The sequence below is a fragment of the Scyliorhinus canicula genome, chromosome 1 (assembly GCF_902713615.1).
Source record: "Scyliorhinus canicula chromosome 1, sScyCan1.1, whole genome shotgun sequence".
Classification (NCBI taxonomy): Eukaryota; Metazoa; Chordata; class Chondrichthyes; order Carcharhiniformes; family Scyliorhinidae; genus Scyliorhinus; species Scyliorhinus canicula.
The window spans coordinates 75774340-75795269 of record NC_052146.1 but is presented as its reverse complement, the minus strand read 5'-3'; the positions used below and the strand labels follow the sequence as shown (position 1 = coordinate 75795269).

The 20930-nt window shown below is 49.7% G+C and overlaps 1 protein-coding gene across 1 annotated transcript in view; it reads left to right on the top strand.

Moving 5' to 3' along the window:
• Positions 1–20930, top strand: part of zgc:172271 (uncharacterized protein LOC100000381 homolog) — a 183842-nt gene that overhangs the window by 32764 nt on the left and 130148 nt on the right. The window contains exons 2-4 of the mRNA XM_038793393.1: positions 418–581; positions 7605–7704; positions 9984–10160. Coding sequence (XP_038649321.1) covers positions 418–581; positions 7605–7704; positions 9984–10160 — 441 coding nt within the window. The remainder of the gene's footprint in view (positions 1–417; positions 582–7604; positions 7705–9983; positions 10161–20930) is intronic.

Sequence of the window (20930 nt, the reverse complement as noted above, 5' to 3'; positions counted from 1 at the left end):
GGCCATGATAAATTGCCCTTAGTGTCCAAAACTGCCCTTAGTGTTGGGTGGGGTTACTGGGTTATGGGGATAAGGTAGAGATGTTGATTTTGGGTAGGGTGCTCTTTCCAAGAGCCGGTGCAGACTCGATGGGCCGAATGGCCTCCTTCTGCACTGTAAATTCTATGATCTATGATATCTATGACCTACATGTGATTCCAGATCTATAGCAATATGGTTGACTCTTAAATGCCCACTGAAATGGACAGTTCATGGGCAATAAATGTTGGCCCAGCAGTAAATGCCCATATCCTGCAACTGAATTTAAAAAATGCTCCACCTCTATGATCTGATCCCCTACTATCTCACCATTTCAGATCCATTTTGAATAGATTTGCTAAGCTTTTCCTGATTATAAATATTGTTTTGAACTTGCAGCAAAGAAATTCAGGTGGTGCAACTTATCAGAGGTGGAACAGAGAAAATGTGCTGAACTTTCCAAGGCTTTCCAAGCAGTGTTACCTCCCACAACAAAGAATTCACTCACAAAGTTGTCTTGCATTAAAGGACACAATATAAAGGATTGCATCAAGAAGATACGGGTAAGGAAGTCAATATTTTTCCCGCTTCTGGACTGTGGTAGAAAGATTCAACAACGCTCGTTAAGAAAACTTAACAAGACTTTATTTTCAAACAGACTGCAGTTTATGGCTGAAACTTGAGGTCAGAGCGCAGTTAATGTCACTGCGGATTCCTTCCCAAGTTAGCGCTTTTACCGAAAATCAGTTCAGTATTTATACATTATCATTATCAAGATTGCATGACTATAGCTTAGTCAGGAATTCGATTGGAAGTAGAAACATAAGCAATATCATGAAACAGGCCTAACCTTGCTGACCTTCTCGGATTCTTTGTCTCATCACTCATGCCATTATCTCGTTCTTTGAGGGAACGTTAAAAGGTCGGTGACTCCTTCATCCCTGACCTTATCTTGTCTTACTCATCCAGCCCTGGGTCATTAGGAGTTAATCTTATCAGAATGTACAGAGGTCAGGCATTTTGGAATAGCTTGACCTTCTCTGATCTTATTCATGCTTTAAGTTATGCGGAGTCGGCCTTATCGGTCTTACAGGGGTCTGGTACATTGAAATGGCTAGATCAGCTTTTCTTGCATTGTACCAAGTAGTTGACCAATTTTCCCATCATGTCATTACTTAATTCGTACAACTTCACAACCAGGGAGGATGTTTTCCCCAGTTTGGGAATCTAGAACCAGGGGATACAGTCTCAGGATACAAAGGTAGATCATTTAGGACTGAGATGAGGAAAGATTTCTTCACTCAAACCTATGGAATCCTCTACCACAAAAGGCTCTGGAGGCTAAGTCATGGAATGTCTTCAAGGAAGAGATAATGGGCGAAATTCTCCGCACCCGCGGAAAGTCGGCAAACCGTCGTAAAAATCGGGACCGTTTTACGACGGTCGCGAAGGCTTCATTTCCCGACGGATTCACTTCCTGGAAATGGGCTAGTAGCGCGGCCGCGTCAATTACGTGCGTGATGACGACGGAACGCGACGACGACACGAACCCGCCCATGTGACGCCGCCCGACGCCGTAAAAAGGCGCGGGCGACCACAGAATCTGTCGGGCAGGATGTCGGAGCCGAGGAGAGCTGCTCCTCGCTTTGTAGATGCAGACGTCGAGGCGCTGCTCGATGCCGTGGAGCAGAGGAGGGGCATCATCCGCCCGCGGAGAGGGCATCGCCAACCTGCCAGCACGGTACGCCAGGCCTGGCGTGACGTGGCTGCTGCCGTCAGTGCTGTGGGGCAGACCCCTCGCTCAGCAGAGCAATGTCGAAAGAAGCTACACGACCTCACCAGGTCTGCCAGGGTAAGTGCCATGAGGGTGCCCCCTAGTCACAACCATCCCTCCCCCTTAACTGCCCGGGGGGGGGGGGGGGGGGGGGGGGGGGGGGGGGGGGGGGGGGGGGGGGGGGGGGGGGGGGGATTGGGGCAGAGTTATTTGAGGGTGGTTCACAAAGTTGTCACAGACCCAGCGCTCTGGCCCCGAGGAGAGATGCAATCGTCTGATGACAACTTGCCCCCCCCAAACTGTGCCAGTATCTGAACGGACTGCTGATACCTACCGTTTTGTAATGATCTACCTATGTTCCCTCCCCCAACAGGCCAAGGCCGGTCATAACCACCGTGAGCGGCACAAGACTGGAGGGGGTTCGCCCAACATGCACCCCCTCAGCACCTTTGAACAGAGGGCACTGGACCTTGTTGGGGGGGTCTGCCACCCGCGATATCGCGCAATGCGAGGTTGGCGGAACTGCAGCAAGTGAGACAACCCTCCCTGACAAACACCCCCCTCCCCCATCCTCTGTCCTTTCACAAACCCTGCCCACTGGGACACCTCCCCCATCCTCTGTCCCTTCACAAACCCTGCCCACTGGGACACCTCCCCCATCCTCTGTCCCTTCACAAACCCTGCCCACTGGGACACCTCCCCCATCCTCTGTCCCTTCACACACCCTGCCCACTGGGACCGTCCAGCGGCCTGCCGAGCAAATCGAAATAACCCGTCTCATTCTCTTTCCTAGGACGTGATTCCGAACGACCAGGGCCGTCTGGCTGCAGACGGAGACAGGAATCTGCCGCCACCTCACCCGGGGCCTCACAACAGAGGGTGCCCGATCAGCGGGCAGCCCTATCCGCCCCAACCCAATCTGCGGACCAGGACGCACAGAGGGTTCGAAGTCCACCACCACCACCAGAAATGGCCAGGGACAACCCTCCTGTCGCTGAGCAGCCACACACCATGGACGAGGCCCTAAGCATTGAGAGCGTCGGGCTTGCGGCACTGCTTTCTCCCACCACATCCATCATCCCAGAGATACACACCCCGGCGGGCCTATTTAGTGATGAGTCTCCTGGGGCACAGTCTGGTTGGCACATCACGGCTGAGCAGGTACAGCAGGTGGAGGTCGGAGCAACAGAGGGCCCGGACTCGCGGAGGCCAGACCAGGCCCAGGATGCAGCTGGCTCCCAGACGTTTTCTGAGTTCCTGGAGTTTATCAACCCACCCGCACAGCCGATGCCTCAGGAAACCCAGGGAAACAATGACGGGATGATGGCTTCCTTCCAGACTCTGCAGACGCTGTTAGAGGAGTCGAACCGCGTCCAAGAGCAGGGAGTGGTGCCGCTCATGGCAGAGACCCAGTCCGACACCGCACGGGTGGCATCCGCGGTGGAGGCAATGGGTCAGGTTATGCAAGACGTTGGGGTTAATGTGCACGCGTCATCCTCGGCCCTGGACAGGGTTGCCCTCTCACAGGCAGCAATGTGCCAGAGCCAAAACGACATTGCCGGCGCCCTGCGGGCCATGGCCGAGTCTCAGCAGGTCATTGGCCAGTCGCAGCACGCCATGGCACAGTCCCAGCAGTCGATAGCACAGTCCCAGCAGTCGCTGGCACAGTCCCAGCAGTCAGTCGCGGAGACCATCAACCGCCTGACACATGTGCTGGATGGCGTCGTGCACACACAGGTTGAGATCGCACAGTCCCTGGCGGGAATGTCTAACTCCCTGGACTCCGTCTCTGCAAACCTTCGGATCCTGGTGGATACCGTTGCAGGCCTCCAGGACTGGCAGCGCCAGGTGTCGGTGGTGCGACGGGGAACCTCCCCGCTCGCACCTCTGTCCCAAAGTGAGGCCCGGGGGCCACCGGGCTCCCCGAGGGAGGAGGAGGTTTCGGGGCCCGTCCCATTAACTCCATCACGGGACGTCCCGGAATTCCCGGCCTCCCCCCGTCCCATCCCTGGTGCATCGGGTGGGCAGCAGGCAGAGCAGGGTGGCACAATGTCACCTGAGACGCCCGCAGAGCAGCCTGGCCCATCAAGGCCGGGTCGCCCCAGGAAACGCATAGCCAAGGAGAAACGAGTCGAGGGGGGCGATTCGCAGCAATCCTCCTCCACTCCTGCTGTATCATCTGGGGATTCACTTAGACGTAGTGGTAGGGCCCGTAAGGCAACTAAGATAGACACTGAGTAAGTTGGCACGGGTGAAGGGCACAGTTTAGTTGTAGGGGCTAGGGCACCTGTAAATGATTGTTAATATTAAACGCACTGTTCCACCTTACTTGTAATACCGTGTGATTGTTCCACAGCCACAGGAATCGTGATGGTGACCGAGTGTCGCTGGGGGTGACGGGTGGTGAAACCTCGGTGCCGGGTGTGCAGTCCCTTCCCCCCTACCCCCCTCCCACAGCTAGCCCACGCGGGCACGTGATGGAGTGTCAGTGACGAACTCAGCAGCCACCAAGGTGGATGGTTCAGCTATTGCCATGGGTCAGACTCTCTCTAACGATTCTGAGCTCACAGCTCTTCGCAGAGCGGGCTGTCATCATTCCACATGGCACTGATCACACCCGCTGACACAGCCATCAATGTTGTGCCATTCCGTCTGTACCCAGTGATAAGCGTCATGTCGAAGTGGAGCAGTGTACACTGAGGGGGGGGGGGGTTGTGGTGGTGGCAGTTGTGTGGTGACCCTCTGCATGACTAGCGATGCAGGTGGTGGTTTGGTGTTCATCGGGGACGTCACATGCGGTGCGTGAACCGTGCTGCCACCAGGGCGTCGCGTGCCCGCCGTCCTTGCCGGGTCCGTCGTGCCGCCTCCTGGACATCACCAGCACCTGGGTCGTGTCTGCGTGCTGCGCCCGCCACTCCGCCAGCGTCCTCCTCCTCCTCCTCCTCCTCCTCCTCCTCCTCCTCTGTGCTGGCACCACTGCCACTAGCTTCTCCCTCCGCCTCCTGCAACAGGTCATCTCCCCTCTGCATCGCGATGTTGTGCAGCGCACAGCAGACCACTACAATGCGAGCGACCCTGTCGGCCTGGTACTGCAGGGCCCCTCCGGAGCGGTCCAGGCACCTGAATCTCATCTTCAGGAGGCCAAGGCAGCGCTCCACCACACCCCTGGTTGCTGCATGGGCCTCGTTGTATCGTGTTTCCGCATTGGTCTGAGGCCTCCGTATAGGCGTCATCAGCCAAGACCTCAGCGGATAACCCCTGTCACCTAGCAACCAGCCCCTCAGCCGGGGGGGACGTCCCTCAAACATCGCAGGGATGAACGACTGCGCTAGTATGTAGGAGTCATGCACACTCCCTGGGAACCTTGCACAGACGTTCATGAACCTCATGTGGGGGTCGCATACCACCTGGACATTAATGGAGTATGTCCCCCTCCTGTTTGTGAACACTTCCTTGTCCACAGCAGGCGGGCGCATGGGGACGTGAACACAGTCGATTGACCCCTGAACCCTCGGTATCCCGGCCACGCTGGCAAATCCACGGGCTCGTGAGTCTTGACTTGCTTGGTCCTCGGGAAAGGTGATGTAGCGATCGGCGATGGCATAGAGGGCGTCGGTCACATCCCGGATGCACCTGTGCACCGATGACTGGGAGATCCCAGAGACGTCCCCGCTCGGAGACTGGAAGGAGCCGGTAGCATAGAAGTTCAGAGCGACCGTCACCTTGATGGCTACCGGGATCGCGTGTCCTCCCCCCGTTCCACGTGGGGCGAGGTGCGACAGGAGTTCGCAGATATGTATCACCGTCTGCCTACTCAGCCGGAGTCTTCTCCTGCAGGTGATGTCCGGCATTGTTAGGAAAGAGACCCGGACACGGTACACCCTCGGCTTTGGTCGTCGCCTCTGAAGCCGTGGCTGCACCCTCACTCTCTCCTCTTCCTCTTCCTCCTCCTCCTCCTCCTCCTCCTCCTCCTCCTCCTCCTCCTCCTCCTCCTCCCCCCCCCCCCCCCCATGCTGCTCGACGACTGGCAACTCCTCGGCCCTTCCCTCTGCTGCTGCAGCTGGCCCTGCAGCCACTGCGGGTTGTGGGTGTGGATGCTGCTGCATCTCCAAATCCAGTAGAGCGGCCCCAACCACTGCGCAGAACATAGCCGTTCTGTTCCCATGCATCGTGCTAACCTACAGAAGGGTGGTAGGAGGCAGAGAAACGGGACATGTTAGACGGAGGTTAGTCGACACCTCGGCAGCCGCCTGCCACAGGATACCTGTGTGTCCCGGTGGCCTGGTCGCGCTGCTGACACGCGGTCAGCCTAACCCCTGGTCACTTTCTGCATCCAACGGCCAGTAAACTATGGCCTCCTCATGGGTGCGTCAGTGGCCTGTGGCCGGAAGCCACAGGGGAACCAGCGGCCGTGTCCTCGTCACCTGCACACCATGGCATGCTGGCAGACATTTTGTTACGGGGTTGGACGGCTCACTCTCTACCTAACCCCTCCCCCCTCCGTCGCCCCCCACTGCCTCCCCCGTCTCCCCCACTGCCCCCTCCGTCTCCCCCACTGCCCCCTCCGTCTCCCCCACTGCCCCCTCCGTCTCCCCCACTGCCCCCTCCGTCTCCCCCACTGCCTCCCCCGTCTCCCCCACTGCCTCCCCCGTCTCCCCCCCCACTGCCCCCGTTCTGGACCCCCTCCCGTTCCCAGGGATGCCTTCCCCGTTGTGGCCAGACTCGAGCGGTGCGCTGAACGGTGCGCTGAGCGGTGCGCAGAGTGGTGCCCTGACCTCCTCCAAGCAGTCGTCAGCCAGGCCGACTGGTTGACGAATTTAAAAAGCAGGTGTGTTTCACGACGTCCAAACAGGGCGCCATGACGTCGGGACTTCGGCCCATCCGGGCCGGTGAATAGCGGGGGGGCTCTCAGTGGCGAATCTGGTCGTGTCAGGGGCGGGAAGGAGGCGTTTGTCAGGAAACGCGACTCCGACAATTTGCGGGGTTCGGAGAATAGCGGGAGGGCGTCGGAACAGCGTCACCGTAAAAATTTCCGACGCCCGCTATTCTCCGAACCATCGTGAGTCCGGAGAATCGCGCCCAATGTTTTTTGATTTTAATGGCATCAAGGGCTTTGGGGAGAAAGTCATAACATGGCATTGAGAGAGGATCAGCTATGATCACATTGGATGGCGGAGGAGGCTCTAAGGGCCAAATGGCCTATCCTTGCTCTTAATTTCTTTATTTGTATGTAAAGATCTCACAAACAGCAAAAGAGTAGTGTCCAGTTACTCTTCTCTTGGAGATGCTTATGCAATGAATGTTGGCCGGGTCACTGGAAGGAACTTCCTTCTCCTCTCCAAATGGCACCATAGAATCTTTAACATTCACTGGAAGCAGATAGATGGCAGGTTTGTTTATAGCTCAGCTGAAGGGTGGTGCCTCCAACAACACTGCACTCTGTCAAGTATTGCCTTAAGTCAATTTAGATTATGTGCTTAAGTCATGGAATGGGGTTTGAATCCACAATCTTTGAACAGCAAGAAAAGTGCTACCCATTGACAAAGACTGATATCAATTAATAAATTATACAGTTTCTCAGACATAGTGGGTTAGAAATTGGCCTCAGGTGGTGACACATAATGGAAGACATCTGATCCTGCACTCACTATGTGCAGGGCCTGATATTAAGTCCCTTTGACTGGAATGGAATTAAATATCAGGTGCTGTATATAACTGCTGACAGAGCTGATACTGCCCAATTTGCACACTTCCCAAGACAAATTTCTAGCCAAATGGTTTCTAATAAGACTAAACAAACTATGTTTTACAGGGAAACAAGGCAGATGCGATTTCATTAGATGCCGGTGATGTCTACACTGCCGCAAAATTTTATGATCTCACTGTTGTGGCAAAAGAAATGTATCAGGATGGTGAGTCCCTTCGAGCATCTATAATTAATACAGCTTGCACTTTCTGTATCAGCATGGTGAGCACTTGCTCCCCGATCTACCCCCTACATAGGGTGAGGGCGAGCTTTATACAGTATCTGTAATACACAGCATTCCCCACTCCTTGTATAGTCAGGATGGGTTCTGCAGTATCTGTAATATGCACCGGTCCACACTCCAAACTCCATTTATTACCGACTCAATCACTCGCATTGACAACAGTCTGAGATTAAGCCAGTCTATTCATAACTTCGTTGTCACATTTGATCTCTAGATGGGCTTCCAGTCTCATATTTGTGTTGTCTCTATTGTGGCTCATTTTCACCTCCATAATATTTCTCGATTTGCCTGCTTCTTAGCTCCTCTGATAACTGGAATTCTCATTCACGCCTTCGCTACCTCTAGACTCGAATATTCCAATTAAGGTTAAAATCAGATCAATGGGGAGGCATGGTGCACAGTGGTTAGCACTGCTGCTTCACGGCGCCGAGGATCCGGATTCAATTATGGCCTCAGGTCACTGTCCGTGTGAAGTTTGCACATTCTCCCCGTATCTGCGTGGGTTTCACCCCCATAACCCAAAGATGTGCAGGGTAGGTGGATTGGCTATGCAAAATTGCCCCTGAATTGGGGGGAAAAAAAAAGAATTGGGTACTCTAGATTTTAAAAAGAAATCAGGTCAGCCATGATTTTATTGAATGGTGAGCGGGCTTGAGGAGCTGAGTTGCCTACTCCTGCTCCTAATTCATGTTCATGTACATATAATGCACTTCTGGCTGGTCTCATTCTACCCTCTGTAAACTTGAAGTAATCTAAAACTTTGCTGCCCGTGTCTTCATCGCAGCAAGTTTTATTTGCCTATCACCCCTGTGCTTGCTGACTTTTATTGACTCTTGGTAAAGCAACGCCTTGATTTTCAAATTCTCAGCCTTTTTTTCAAACCCTTCCATGGTCTGGCCTCTCTCTATCTCTGTAACCTCCTCCAGCTCAACAGCAAGGTGGAGTTGATAGTATCGATGTGGAGATGCCGGCGTTGGACTGGGGTGAGCACTGTAAGAAGTCTTACAACACCAGGTTAAAGTCCAACAGGTTTGTTTCAAATCACTAACTTGGAGCACAGGATTCACCTGAGGAAGGAGCAGTGCTCCGAAAACTAGTGATTTGAAACAACCTGTTGGACTGTAACCTGGTGTTGATAGTATCGTCATTGGACTAGTAATCCAGAGACCCAGGGTAATGCTGTGCTCAAAAGTGACCTTGGTAGATGGTGAAACTTGAATTAAATTTTTAAAAACCGGAATTAAAAGCCTAATGATGTCCATGAAACCATTGTCAGAAAAATCTGGTACACTTATGTAATTTCGGGATGGAAATCTGCCATCTTTACCTGGTCTAAAGTAAAGAAATCATAGTTCTAGATGACCATAAACTACTTTCTTCCAAGATATCTCTGCTCCTCTAATCCTGACTTCTTGCGCATTCCCAGTTCTAATTGCTTCACCATTGGTGGCTGTGCAACAGGCGGCATGGTAGCACAGTGGTTAGCACTGCTGCTTCACAGCACCAGGGTCCCGGCTTAGGTCACTGCCTGTGCGGAGTCTGCACGTTATCCCCGTGCCTGCATGGCTTTCCTCCGGGTGCTCCGGTTTCCTCCCACAAGTCCCGAAAAACATGCTGTTAATTTGGACATTCTGAATTCTCCCTCCATGTACCTGAACAGGCGCCGGAATGTGGTGACTTTGGGCGTTTCACAGTAATGTAATTGCAGTGTTAATGTAAGCCTACTTGTGACAATAAAGATTATTAATTAATTAATTGCCCTGGCCCCAAGCCCTCTCTAACTCAGTTCTCTCCTTTAAGACACTTTGAGCAGGCCTTTGGTCATCTGACCTAATATCTCCTTATGTGCCTTATTATCACGCTTTGTTTTATAATGTTGCTGGCTTGGGGCATTTCATTACATTAAACGCCAAATATAAGTATAAGTTGTTGCTGTTCCGTGCTCCGTTTCTACTTTTGATCTGGGAAATACGTAAGTCAAATCGTTGAACAATGGTAAATTGAAACATATGGTCCAGATCTAAACCCACACTGAACCTGACTTGAGAGTGTTTGATATCAGCATAGAGTAAGAACATACTTAATCAGTCATTTCTGAGGTACAGAAATTCCTTCCCTTCATACAAAGAATAAAAAAGGATTTTAGCTGTAGGTCTTGTAGTCTGACATTTAACTACCATCCTTCCTGTTCTGTCTGTAAGGTGGCTGTTTGTATTCTGTGGCAGTAGTGCGAAATGAAAGCCTGGATATTCGGCAGCTTAGAGGAAAGAGAAGCTGTCACAATGGCGCTAAACGAACGGCAGGCTGGAACATTCCCCTAGGATTCCTGGTATCCCGGAATTACCTCCACTGGCACGAGAATCAAACCGTGATTGAAGGTAACCCACTTTCCAATCTTTGAATTTGAAGCATGGAACTACGCACTCACTAGGAGATTTCCAGGCTTGGTGATGATTGGGCTGTGCTGAATTAGTTGTGGTAAAGGTGCACAAATGTTCCCTCAGCCATTCACTCCTGAGTGGTCTTTGCTGCAGAATCCCTTTTAAAGTGTTTCAGTTGGTATCATACTGAAGTCTACAGAAAAATGTGACTGAGGTATTTTGAAGCGTGGGTTGTATCTATTTGTTTTTCCCTATGTCTTTAGAATGGTATGTACTGGACAGTCAAAGACACATTAATGGGTGTGATTCAATGGCCGCACTATGCTCGACAAGAAGCTGACTGCGGTGCAGCATGGCCAATAAAATCTGGGAGACCCTGCTCCTGGAATCTACCTGGCTCGCTCTGCCTCATGAGATCTAACGCGATCTCACAAGATGTTGTGATGTAAATCCCATCCATTGTGGCAAATTTCTAGCAAATCTGCATATTAGAATGAGTCAGCTAGTCACACTCTAATGTACAGATTTCCGTGGTACCTGAGGCTTTGGGATTCATCCCCTTTGCCTTGGAGACCGTGGGCGGGCACTACTCAGTATTGGTCTCCACAAATGGGGACGGAACGGAACAGCACTCGTGGGTGTCTCCGAGATGAAGGGCACTGCCATGGTGTCAGGTTGGCATTGCCAAGGTATCAAGCTGCCATTTTTTGTGCAGTAAGAAGTCTTACACCACCAGGTTAAAGTCCAACAGGTTTGTTTCAAACACTAGCTTTCGGAGCACTGCTCCTTCCTCAGGTGAATTAAGAGGTAGGTTCCAGAACCATATATATAGACAAATTCAAAGATGCAAGACAATGCTTAGAATGCGAGCATTTGCAGGGGATGAATGTAATGCGACATGATCACATTCATCCCCCACCATCTGGCCTGGGCTTGCGAAATCCTACCAACTGTCCTGGCTTGAGACAATTCACACCTCTTTAACCTGGGGTTACCCCTATCTCTGGATCTGTAAAGACTTAATTACCTGCAAATGCTCGCATTCTCAGCAATGTCTGGCATCTCTGACTTTGTCTATATGTATGTTTCTGGCACATACCTCTTCATTCACCTGAGGAAGGAGCAGTGCTTCGAAAGCTAGTGATTTGAAACAAACCTGTTGGACTTTAACCTAGTGTTGTAAGACTTCTTACTGTGCTCACCCCAGTCCAATGCCGGCATCTCCACATCATTTTTTGCGCAGTGGTGATTGGGCTGGGAGTGCCCTGCATGAGTGTGTGGTGGGGTGCATTTGGGCTGTCGGGGGTTGCTTCAGGGACCTCGGAGATCAGGACGGCACTTAAAAATGCCGTCCCGATTTCTCGCTACACTGGGGATCTGGCGAGTAGAGATCCCAAATGTACAAAATGGGGTTATGTGCGGCCATGGCCACATACTCTTTGCTGAGGCCCTTATACAACATGAGTCATGTTGTACAGCCGTGTGTTTCTCCGCACTGCAAGCACCGGTTAACATGCGGCCAAACGCACTCACTATGGGACTTTGTTCCCAATTAGTTGAATCGCGCCCAATGCCTTTAAATCCAAACCAATTTGCTTTAAAACTTTCGTAGTGACCTGACATTTGAAGCTATTAATCATTGCCTAAATGTCTACATTCACTTGAGGATAATGTCGGTTAGGTCATCAATCTTCAACTGTTTGCATTGCTCGACTCCATGCTGTTTCATCTTAGTGAAGTTTCAGCCTTAAATTTGAATTTTAATCCCAGGGTTAGATTTACACTACAGCTGTAGTGTAAATACCAACTACTTCACTCTTCACATAGAAACTGGAGTTCATATTTAGAGTCTGAATCTGCCAGCAAAGGCTGTCATTTGGGATTTACACTTTATTTGTAATGATACATTTTCCACATGGACATTCCCAGGACTGCCCCTCACCCATCCTGTCCAAATAATTTTACAATTATTAGTCCCTGGTGGCCAAGGATACCCTGACCACGACTAATCCAACAGGAAAGTAACATACAGCTGGCATACAGACGTAGTCTTACTTTTTATTTCTGCTCTTCATAACAAACGTTCAGGTGGATGTAAAATATCCCGCAATATTATTATCCATCCACCAACACCTAAAAACAGGCACTCCAGTCATTATCACATTACAATTTCTGGGACCTCACAGAGTGCAAATTGGCCGTGCTGTTTCCCACAGAAAGTATTTCATTGGCTGTAAAGTTCTTTGCTGTGATCATGAAAGACAATGACCGGGATTTTCAGGGTGGAGGTAGCAGAAAATCAAGCCGGAGCCGCAAAATGCCTTTAACGACGGCGGAAATTCCCCGTTCAATTGTCGCCGCTCCCTGCCAATGACATAGAATCTCAGAATCATAGAATCCCTGCAGTGCAGAAGGAGGCAATTCAGCCCATCGAGTCCGTACCAACCCTCTGAAAGAGCACCCTACCTGAGCCCACTCCCCTGCCCTATTCCCATAACTCAACCTAAGCATTAGACACGAAGGGGCAATTTAGCTGCTGAGAGTTATCCTCTCTAATGTCCCGCCTTTTATTCCTACGGAGTTCTTCCTCACCCACCTCCATCAACTGGGGGAGGTACGATCCGGGGTGATACCACTCTCGCTCAAAGATTCCACCCTCAAGCATATTTTCTCCTTCCGGCACCAGGTCTTTGTTTGCCTGACCCGAGAGGAGGTCCTGGAAGGGGCTTTTGAGATCCCTTTTAGGGACACAATCTACCGCATCTTCTTGTACGCGGGTGGCGTGCGGTGCCACGCCTGCAAGAAAGTGGGGCATATGAGAAAAAATTGCCCCACCTCTAACACTGCCGTTGATGGTGCCACCGCCCCCTCTACTTCCACTGGCGTGGAGGTGAGGGGACAGCCACGTGGCCGGAAGGCTGAGAGGAAGACCAACAGGGCGATTCGCCAGCGGTCAGGTTTGGGTCCTTCAGACCCTCTGACCCTGACTGACCCAGTGCCCCTGGCTACTGACTCGGGTGCAGCTGTTACGCCTCACCCCACCACCACCCAGCAACACCCTCAGCCTAGTGACATTTCACCATCGGATGCCGTGCCCGGCGACACTTCTGCTCAGGCCCCTCTGGGTGGTGGTAGTGAGGTGCGCAAACTCGAACCAGAGGGTGCTCTGTCCCAGCCACAAATTCTAAGAGAAGCATTGTGGGACAAGTAGTCAGCCTGGAGGGGCCTTCAGAGATAGAGGTCTTCCCGGTGTGTGGCCCTCTCCCCCGCAAATGGAGGCACTCCAGTTTCTTTTCCATAGATGTCACGCCCAGTCCCCAAAAGAAAAGAGGCAGGGGATAGTGAGGAAATCCCAGCAGCTGCCACTGCCCCCTGAGCAGGGTGCTTCAGGGTTGGACGGGGCCCTAGAGGGCCCCTTCCACCCAGTACAATTTAGCACCCTGGACTTGTTCAGTTTCTGAGGGGAGGTCAGCGATAACCTCCTGCTTCTTAGGCTCTAAGTGGGTTATAGTTTGGAAGACCCTTTGTCCTAACCGCTGTCTTCGGGCACCTCTGCCACCATCCCGAACCTGTTTCCGGAGTCATGTTTGGAGCTTTCCAGTGATCACGCGGCGGGGGCAGAGCAGCCATCTGCATCACCGCTCCCACTGGCCCAGGACCCTGTGAGGAGCCGGAGGAGATCCCACCTGTCAATGATCCCAGTGGCAGGATCATGGCAGGCCCTGGGTTGGTTGGTGGGCCTGTGTCGCCCGCTGCACTCAGTGTGGTGGAGGATCCGGGCCCGGAGGGTGACTGTCGGAAGGCTGTCAGCCTCCCAGTGTCGGGAGCGCAGGGTGCTCAGGAGGCTCTCTGCAGTGGGGTGCAGGGCTTACTCCTGCCTCACACTGTGTCGCCCCTCATCCCCTCTGGGGGACTCCCGGAATCTGGCATGTCTTAATTGAACATTCTTTTGTTATTCTGCCCCCATAGATAGTTCAGGCAGCCCAATTTGGGCCCCCCTCCACCAACACCCCGACTCTCTCCCTCCCCACACCCTCCTTTCCCCTCTCTCCCCACCACCACCCCTTCCTTTCCCTTCTGTTGGTACTGAGGCGAGGGTATATGGTCTCTCCAGCGCAAGATTTAGTGCGTGTACCATTTGTTCTTTAGTCCAACTGTGAACTGTTTTAATAATCAGAGTATCCTACACCCCTTCCCGATTGGGGTGGGTACCCTGTTTCTCCAACACCAAATTAGTGTTTTTACCGTTTGACCTTGTATATATTTTTTACTGTTTTAATAAAAAGATATGGCCAATCTACCCAACCTGCCCATCTTTAGTCTGTGGGAGGAAACTGGAGCACCCGGAGGAAACCCACGCTGACACGTGGGGAACATATAAACTCCACACAGATAAGAGGGATGTTTGATGTTCCGTCGTGGGAGGTGGGGTTGCATGGTGGGGGGGAAGGGATGGTTTCCGTGTTCGTGGTGGGCTTTGTGGAGATGGGGAGTTCCATAGGATGGGGGAGAGCAGGGGGTGTTCAGTGTGGTTGGAGGGAATGATGTTCAATTAGGGGTTGGGGGTACCGTTGGGGGGAGGAGGGGGGCTCGTGATTTTTAAAAATTGGCCATGATCTTTGAAAAGCCTAAGTTGCTTGCAGGCTCAATCAGAGTATGCCCCACGAGCATAATATCGTGGGACTCACCCTTCCACCTTTTTCACCAAGTGTTTTTAAGGGCACAAAATCCCTGCAAGGAAGCCGTTGGACTTCCCTCCACTTTACCTGCCCGAGAAAACACTTCGGAAAAATAATCGGAAAATTCCAGCCAATATATGTAAATTCTTCTTTTCTTTAAAGGTCAATTTTCCAGAGTTTATTTTAGGAATAGATATTTTTTATATTTTTATAATCTTTATTGTCACAAGTAGGCTCACATTAACACTGCAATGAAGTTACTATGAAAAGCCTTAAGAATGGCCAATGATCCTTTTTTAAAAAAAAAATTCCAATTAAGGGAAAATTTAGTGTGTTCAATCCACCTACCCTGCACATCTTTGAGTTGAGGGGGTGAGACCCACGCAGACACGGGGAGAATGTGCAAACTTCACACAGGCAGTGACCCAGAGCCGGGGTCGAACCTGGTTCCTCGGTGCCGTGAGGCCAATTTTCCAGAGTTATGCTACCAACAGGGAGTTGGACATTTTAGGAAATCGAGACAAGGCTCCCAACAGATGCCACAATCTTGTAAAATGGCAAGTCTTGCTTTTACTTGGGCAAGTTTTTAATTCTCAATTTTGTTTTCTATATTTTAATTCTTCTCTTTTAAGGATCTCCTTTTACAAAATTAATGTGACTAAAAAGGGTAGAATTACTATTTCAGTTCACATGCAGCCCACAATGACACAAAATGTAACTTATTGGGGCTCAAATGCCATATGAGGCATTCACGTTATAACATCTGTTCCATCAGTTCTAGAAACTGTCCAGGATTCTTTTACTGCTACAGATAATCATAATTTTACCTTTAGCCACATCTCATTTTAGTTGAAATCTTCACTAGGAATTCAATCTTACTTTTAGTCCTGTCAGCAAAAAGATGTCACTCAACCATTGTTTACTTTCCATCTTAGTTGATGTAAATCAGTGTTTTTCAAACTTTGTTTCCTGGGACCCCTTTTACTAACCTACTGACCTTTGCGGCCCACGCCGGCCGACCTTCGCGACTCATGCCTGCCGGCTTTCACAACACACCTTTTTCACTTACCTTTAATGCAACAGGTGAACCTGCTTGGTCCTCATGATCTCACTTGCTTTGTTATTCAATGTTACATTTCTGCTGAGGACTTCAGCTGATGATTTAAGTTCTCACTGCATCCTTTGAAACAAATCAAGAGGTTTGTCCTTGAACTCGCCATGCTTAGTCTTCAAATGCCTTTGACGTTTTAAGGGTTTTAAGTTCTCATTTGCCAATACTTCCCTGCATATAACACACATGGTTTTGCATCCTGATTTGCATTGGCACAATTAACAAAGCCATACCTCAAGAGATTATCTTTATACTGCTTTGTTCCTGATGTCAGTTTTTTCTTTGGTGGCTGTTCACCAGAGGCCCTGGACCTCTGTACAGAGCTAACACTAGCACTGCTTTGTTCTATCCTGGACTCTCCTGTGTGGCTCACTCCAGCAGATTCAGTTGTGAGTTCCTGGCCAGGAGGTACACTGCCTTTTGTGCCTCTGGCCCACTTTTCCTTATAACAAAATGATCCATCTTTAGTTCTTCACAGTTCCTTGCCTTGCTTGCTCACTGCTAGAACATGGAGCAATGTCTTCTCCATGCTTTTGCGCCAAAAGCACGGATGTACAGGGTGCATGATGTCAGTGTATGTGGCGAGCGCGTGACCTCCTCTCTGTCACCACTTCTGACCGCACGTCCTATTTAAAAGCTGGTCATGGCCAGCATTCTCAATTTAAAAGCTGGTCACGGCCATTGGGCGTTTCTCCCGCAATTAGGAACGCCACAGGAACGCCGTGGCCTATCTCTCTGCGACTGTCCCGACACCCTGGAGGGACGTCATGGCAGTACAGTGGTTAGCACTGCTGCCTCACAGCGCCAGGGACCCAGGTTCAATTTCAGCTTGGGCCACTGTCTGTGTGGAGTTTCCACTTTCTCTCTGTGTGTACATGGGTTTCCTCTGGGTGCGCTGGCTTCCTCCCACAGTCCTAAGATGTGCAGGTTAGGTGGATTTGCCATCTAAATTGCCCCTTAGAGTCCTAAAATATGTGCAGGTTAGGTTAAGGGGTTATTGGGATAGGATGGGGGACTGAGCTTGGGTGGAGTACTCTTTCAGAGGGTTGGTGCAGATTTGATGTGCCGAATGGCCTCCTTCACCACTGTAGGGATTCTATGAGTCGATGATTCTTAAACCTGCCTACGAACTGCACTTTCAAAACCTCTGACGTGAATGATACTGTGTTATGTCAACAGTGTCACATAGACACCTTCCTCTTAGCTCTACATATTAAGTAATGGGTTAAGAGACATTCCAATTAGTTGTCTCGGGCGAAATTCTCCCAAAACGGGAGAAATCGTAAAACTGCCGTAAAACCCGGGCGGGTTTTACGGCAGCGCGCCCCTTCCCGACGGGGGACCGATTCTGGTCCCCCGTCGGGGCTAGCAGCCCGACGTCGGAGGCTCCGACAAGTCGGGCTTAACGAAAATCGTTAAACCCGCTTGCCGGAGTTAGCGCCGGCTGACGCGTCATATGACGTCAGCCGCGCATGCGCAGGTGGGAAGACTCCACCCGCGCATGCGCGGGTGACGTCATCGCGTTTTTGCGCGAAACCCGCGCATGCGCGGGCCGGGTTGCCCCTCAGCCGCCCCGCGTATTGATACTGTGGGGCGGCGGAAGGACAAATAGTGCGCGGGCATCGGGCCCGCTGCCCGCGATCGGTGCCCACCGATCGCGGGCCCATGGCACCCTTGGCAAGGCCGTGGTACTGCCGTGCCAATCGGTGCCATGGTTATTTTTTGCGAGTTTGTCACGACGTTTTTACGAACGGCAGGACCAGGTGTGTTTGCCGTTCGTAAAAAGGTCGTAAAGGGCTGGGACTTTGGCCCTTCTAACAGCTGAGAATCGCTGCCGGCCGTAAAAAAACGGCGGCAGCGATTCTTGTCGGGATTTCGGCGGGGGGGGGGGGGGAGAATAGCGGGAGGGCGTCAAAAAAGTCGGGAAGGCCCTCCCGCTATTCTCCCACCCGTCGTGGGGGGCGGAGAATTTCACCCCTCATTTCTGTTAAGCATCCAATAATTGACACTGATATGTAAAGGGGCTTCAGGTGGCCCTTGTATCAGGTGATGTGATGTTAGAGTTTTGTGCAGAGTCTGTTAAAGTAAAATAAAGGTGTTTGTGAAAAGGAGCAGAACCTTTGACTCTTTATACAACAGCAGCTATAACGTCTAACAAATGGTAGCAGAGGATGGTTGCTGTGCAAATGTGAAGGGTTGAAAGATACAACTTTTCCAGACCAAACCAAGGAGTGAGTGAGAAGAAAAAAACCCAAAGATATATGGCTGAACCTAGGATAAAGATGGCTGGATATGACTAGCCCTCCCCCCACCCCCCTTATTTACTGAAAGGGGATTGTACGACCAATGGAGAAGTGCAGTAGTTATGTGGACTAAGGTAACTGCCTTGGGAAAGAGGAAACAAGGTATGGCATTGCCTCTTTCTCTACCTTATGACAGTAAAATCCGAGGCAAAGTGTTTTCTGAGCTGGAATTGGTAGAGTTAGACTCAGAAGAAGGTTTGCAGACTCTATTACGTTATATGGATAAGATTTATAAAAAGGATGATTTGTTAAGTACGTATGAAGCATGGTCGGATTTTGATAGGTTCCGGAAAATAGAGGATTTCTCCATGGAAGACTAGATAATGGAATTTGACAGATTATATAAAGGCTGCAGAAACACAACCTGGAATTTACACAGTCTGTGTTGGCCTTAAATTACTCGACTGTGCTCGAGTGAGCAACATGGATAGTCTCCTGGTTCTGACAGGAGTTCAGTTTGCGGATAAGCATACCTTATTCAATCAGATGACAAGCTTTAAAAAAGTTTCTGAGGAAACATTCGATTCCGATGGCTCTGATGACCCAAATAGGTCAGCCTGCAATAAATCAGAATATGGAAGCTACGTTACTAACAGGAGGGTGAAATCGTACGGCTATGAACAGGTTCCAAGACTATAGAAGGAGATCGGGACCCGGAAAGTATGAAGACAGAAACCCAGTTAGAACCAACAATAGGAAGATGAACCCCAGAGATGCACGGGGCATAATAAATCGATGTTTGCGATGTGATTCTCAATACCATTATGCTTTCAACTGTCCAACACGGTATAATTGAGTGTTTGAAGCGACACAGGACATGGAACAGTCAGAACAGGAAAAAGATAGTGACCAGAAAGAAGGCATTGTCCAATTAACAAGCAGTTTTACGCCAGTAATGCGGGTGTTGGTTTCAGAATCCTTCAATTGTGCTGTATTGGACAGTGGCTGCACACCTACTGTGTGTGGAATTGACTGGTTAAAATGTTACCTGGACTCTTTGAATGCTGAAAATCGTAACAAGGTCAAGGAATTTGAAAGTTCCACAAGTTTCAGGTTTGGGGATGATAATACTCTGAAGTCGCTGAAAAGAGTGGTGATTTCTTGCAATATTGCCGGAGTGAATCATTTCATTAGCACGGATGTTGTATCAAGTGAGATACCTTTGCTTCTGAGCAGACCGTCGATGAAGAAAGCACACATGAAGCTGGATATGGAACAGGACAAGGCAAGTTTTTAGAAAGATGGTGGACTTACAATTTACACAGTCGGACACTATTGTGTTCCATTACTGGCAAATAATATTTCAAGTAGAGTTAAGGATGTGTTAATGTCAGTTGAAAATGGGACTTTAGCTGATAAAAGGTTTGTTGTATTAAAACTGCATAGGCAATTTGTGCATCCGTCTCCTCGGAGGCTGAAAAATGTATTAAAGGATGCAGGGGTAAGGGATGAAGACTATACTAAACTGATAGAACAGGTTAGTGATCGCTGTGAAGTTTGTAGGAAGTACAGAATGATACCAGCATGACCAATAGTAACTCTACCTTTGGCCAGGGATTTTAACAACATTGTGGCCATGGACACTAAGATCTGGGATGAAGCCAATAATATATTTATTTTACATTTTGTAGATTTAGCAAGCAGATTTAGTCAATCAACGATTGTACGAAGTAAAGAAAAGAGAGTAATTCTGGATCAAATCGTGCAAAAATGGATAGGGGCAGGGATGGGCCCACTGGCAAAATTCCTTACAGACAATGGGGAAGAATTTGCTAATGATGAGTTTTGGGATATGTGTGGAAACGTGAATATCACAGTTATGAATATGGCGGCAGAAAGCCCATTTAGTAAATATGTCTGTGAAAGAAACCATGCTGTAATCGATGACATGCTCATTCCAAAAATGAAAAAAAAGAAGGGGGGAAATTGCGTGTGTTTTTTTGAGTTTCTTGTAATTTTGTTTTCACCTAATTATTTTTTTTTCTTCAAGGAAGGGGAGACTGTTAAGTAATGGGTTAAGAGACATTCTAATTAGTTGTCTCATTTATGTTAAGTAACCAATAATTGACACTGATTATGAAAAGAGGCTTCAGGTGGCCTTTGTGTCAGGTGATGTGATGATAGAGTTTTGTGCAGAGTCTGTTAAAGTAAAATAAAGGTGTTTGTGAAAAGGAGCCGAACCTTTGACTCTTTATACAACAGCAGCTATAACGTCCAACACTACATTAACAGCCCTTTGTTCAGGTTGATTATTTGGTAGTTAGGCTATTCCGGGAAGAATACCAGCCTTTTATTTAAAGATGAGTTGATGGTTATGGAGCGAGCTTTTTTGAAGGCCTTCAAAATGACATAACATTTCTGCTGTTTATTTCAACCTGTCCATAGCAAGAATAATTGAAAGACTTGCATTCAAACAGTGCCTGTCACACCCTCAGAAAGTCTTTGTAGTCTTAAGTGCTTTATAGCCAATGGAGAACTTTTAAATGTAGCCACTGATGTAATACAGGAAACACATTAGTTAATTCACGCATAGAAATGTCCCGTATACAGCAAAATTTGAGGAATTAATATTGGCCAGGATAATGGGGCGAGAACTCCCCTGCTTTTTGAAATCATGCCATTAGATCTTTTATATTAACCTGAGAGAGCAGATGGGATATTGTTTTAACCTCTC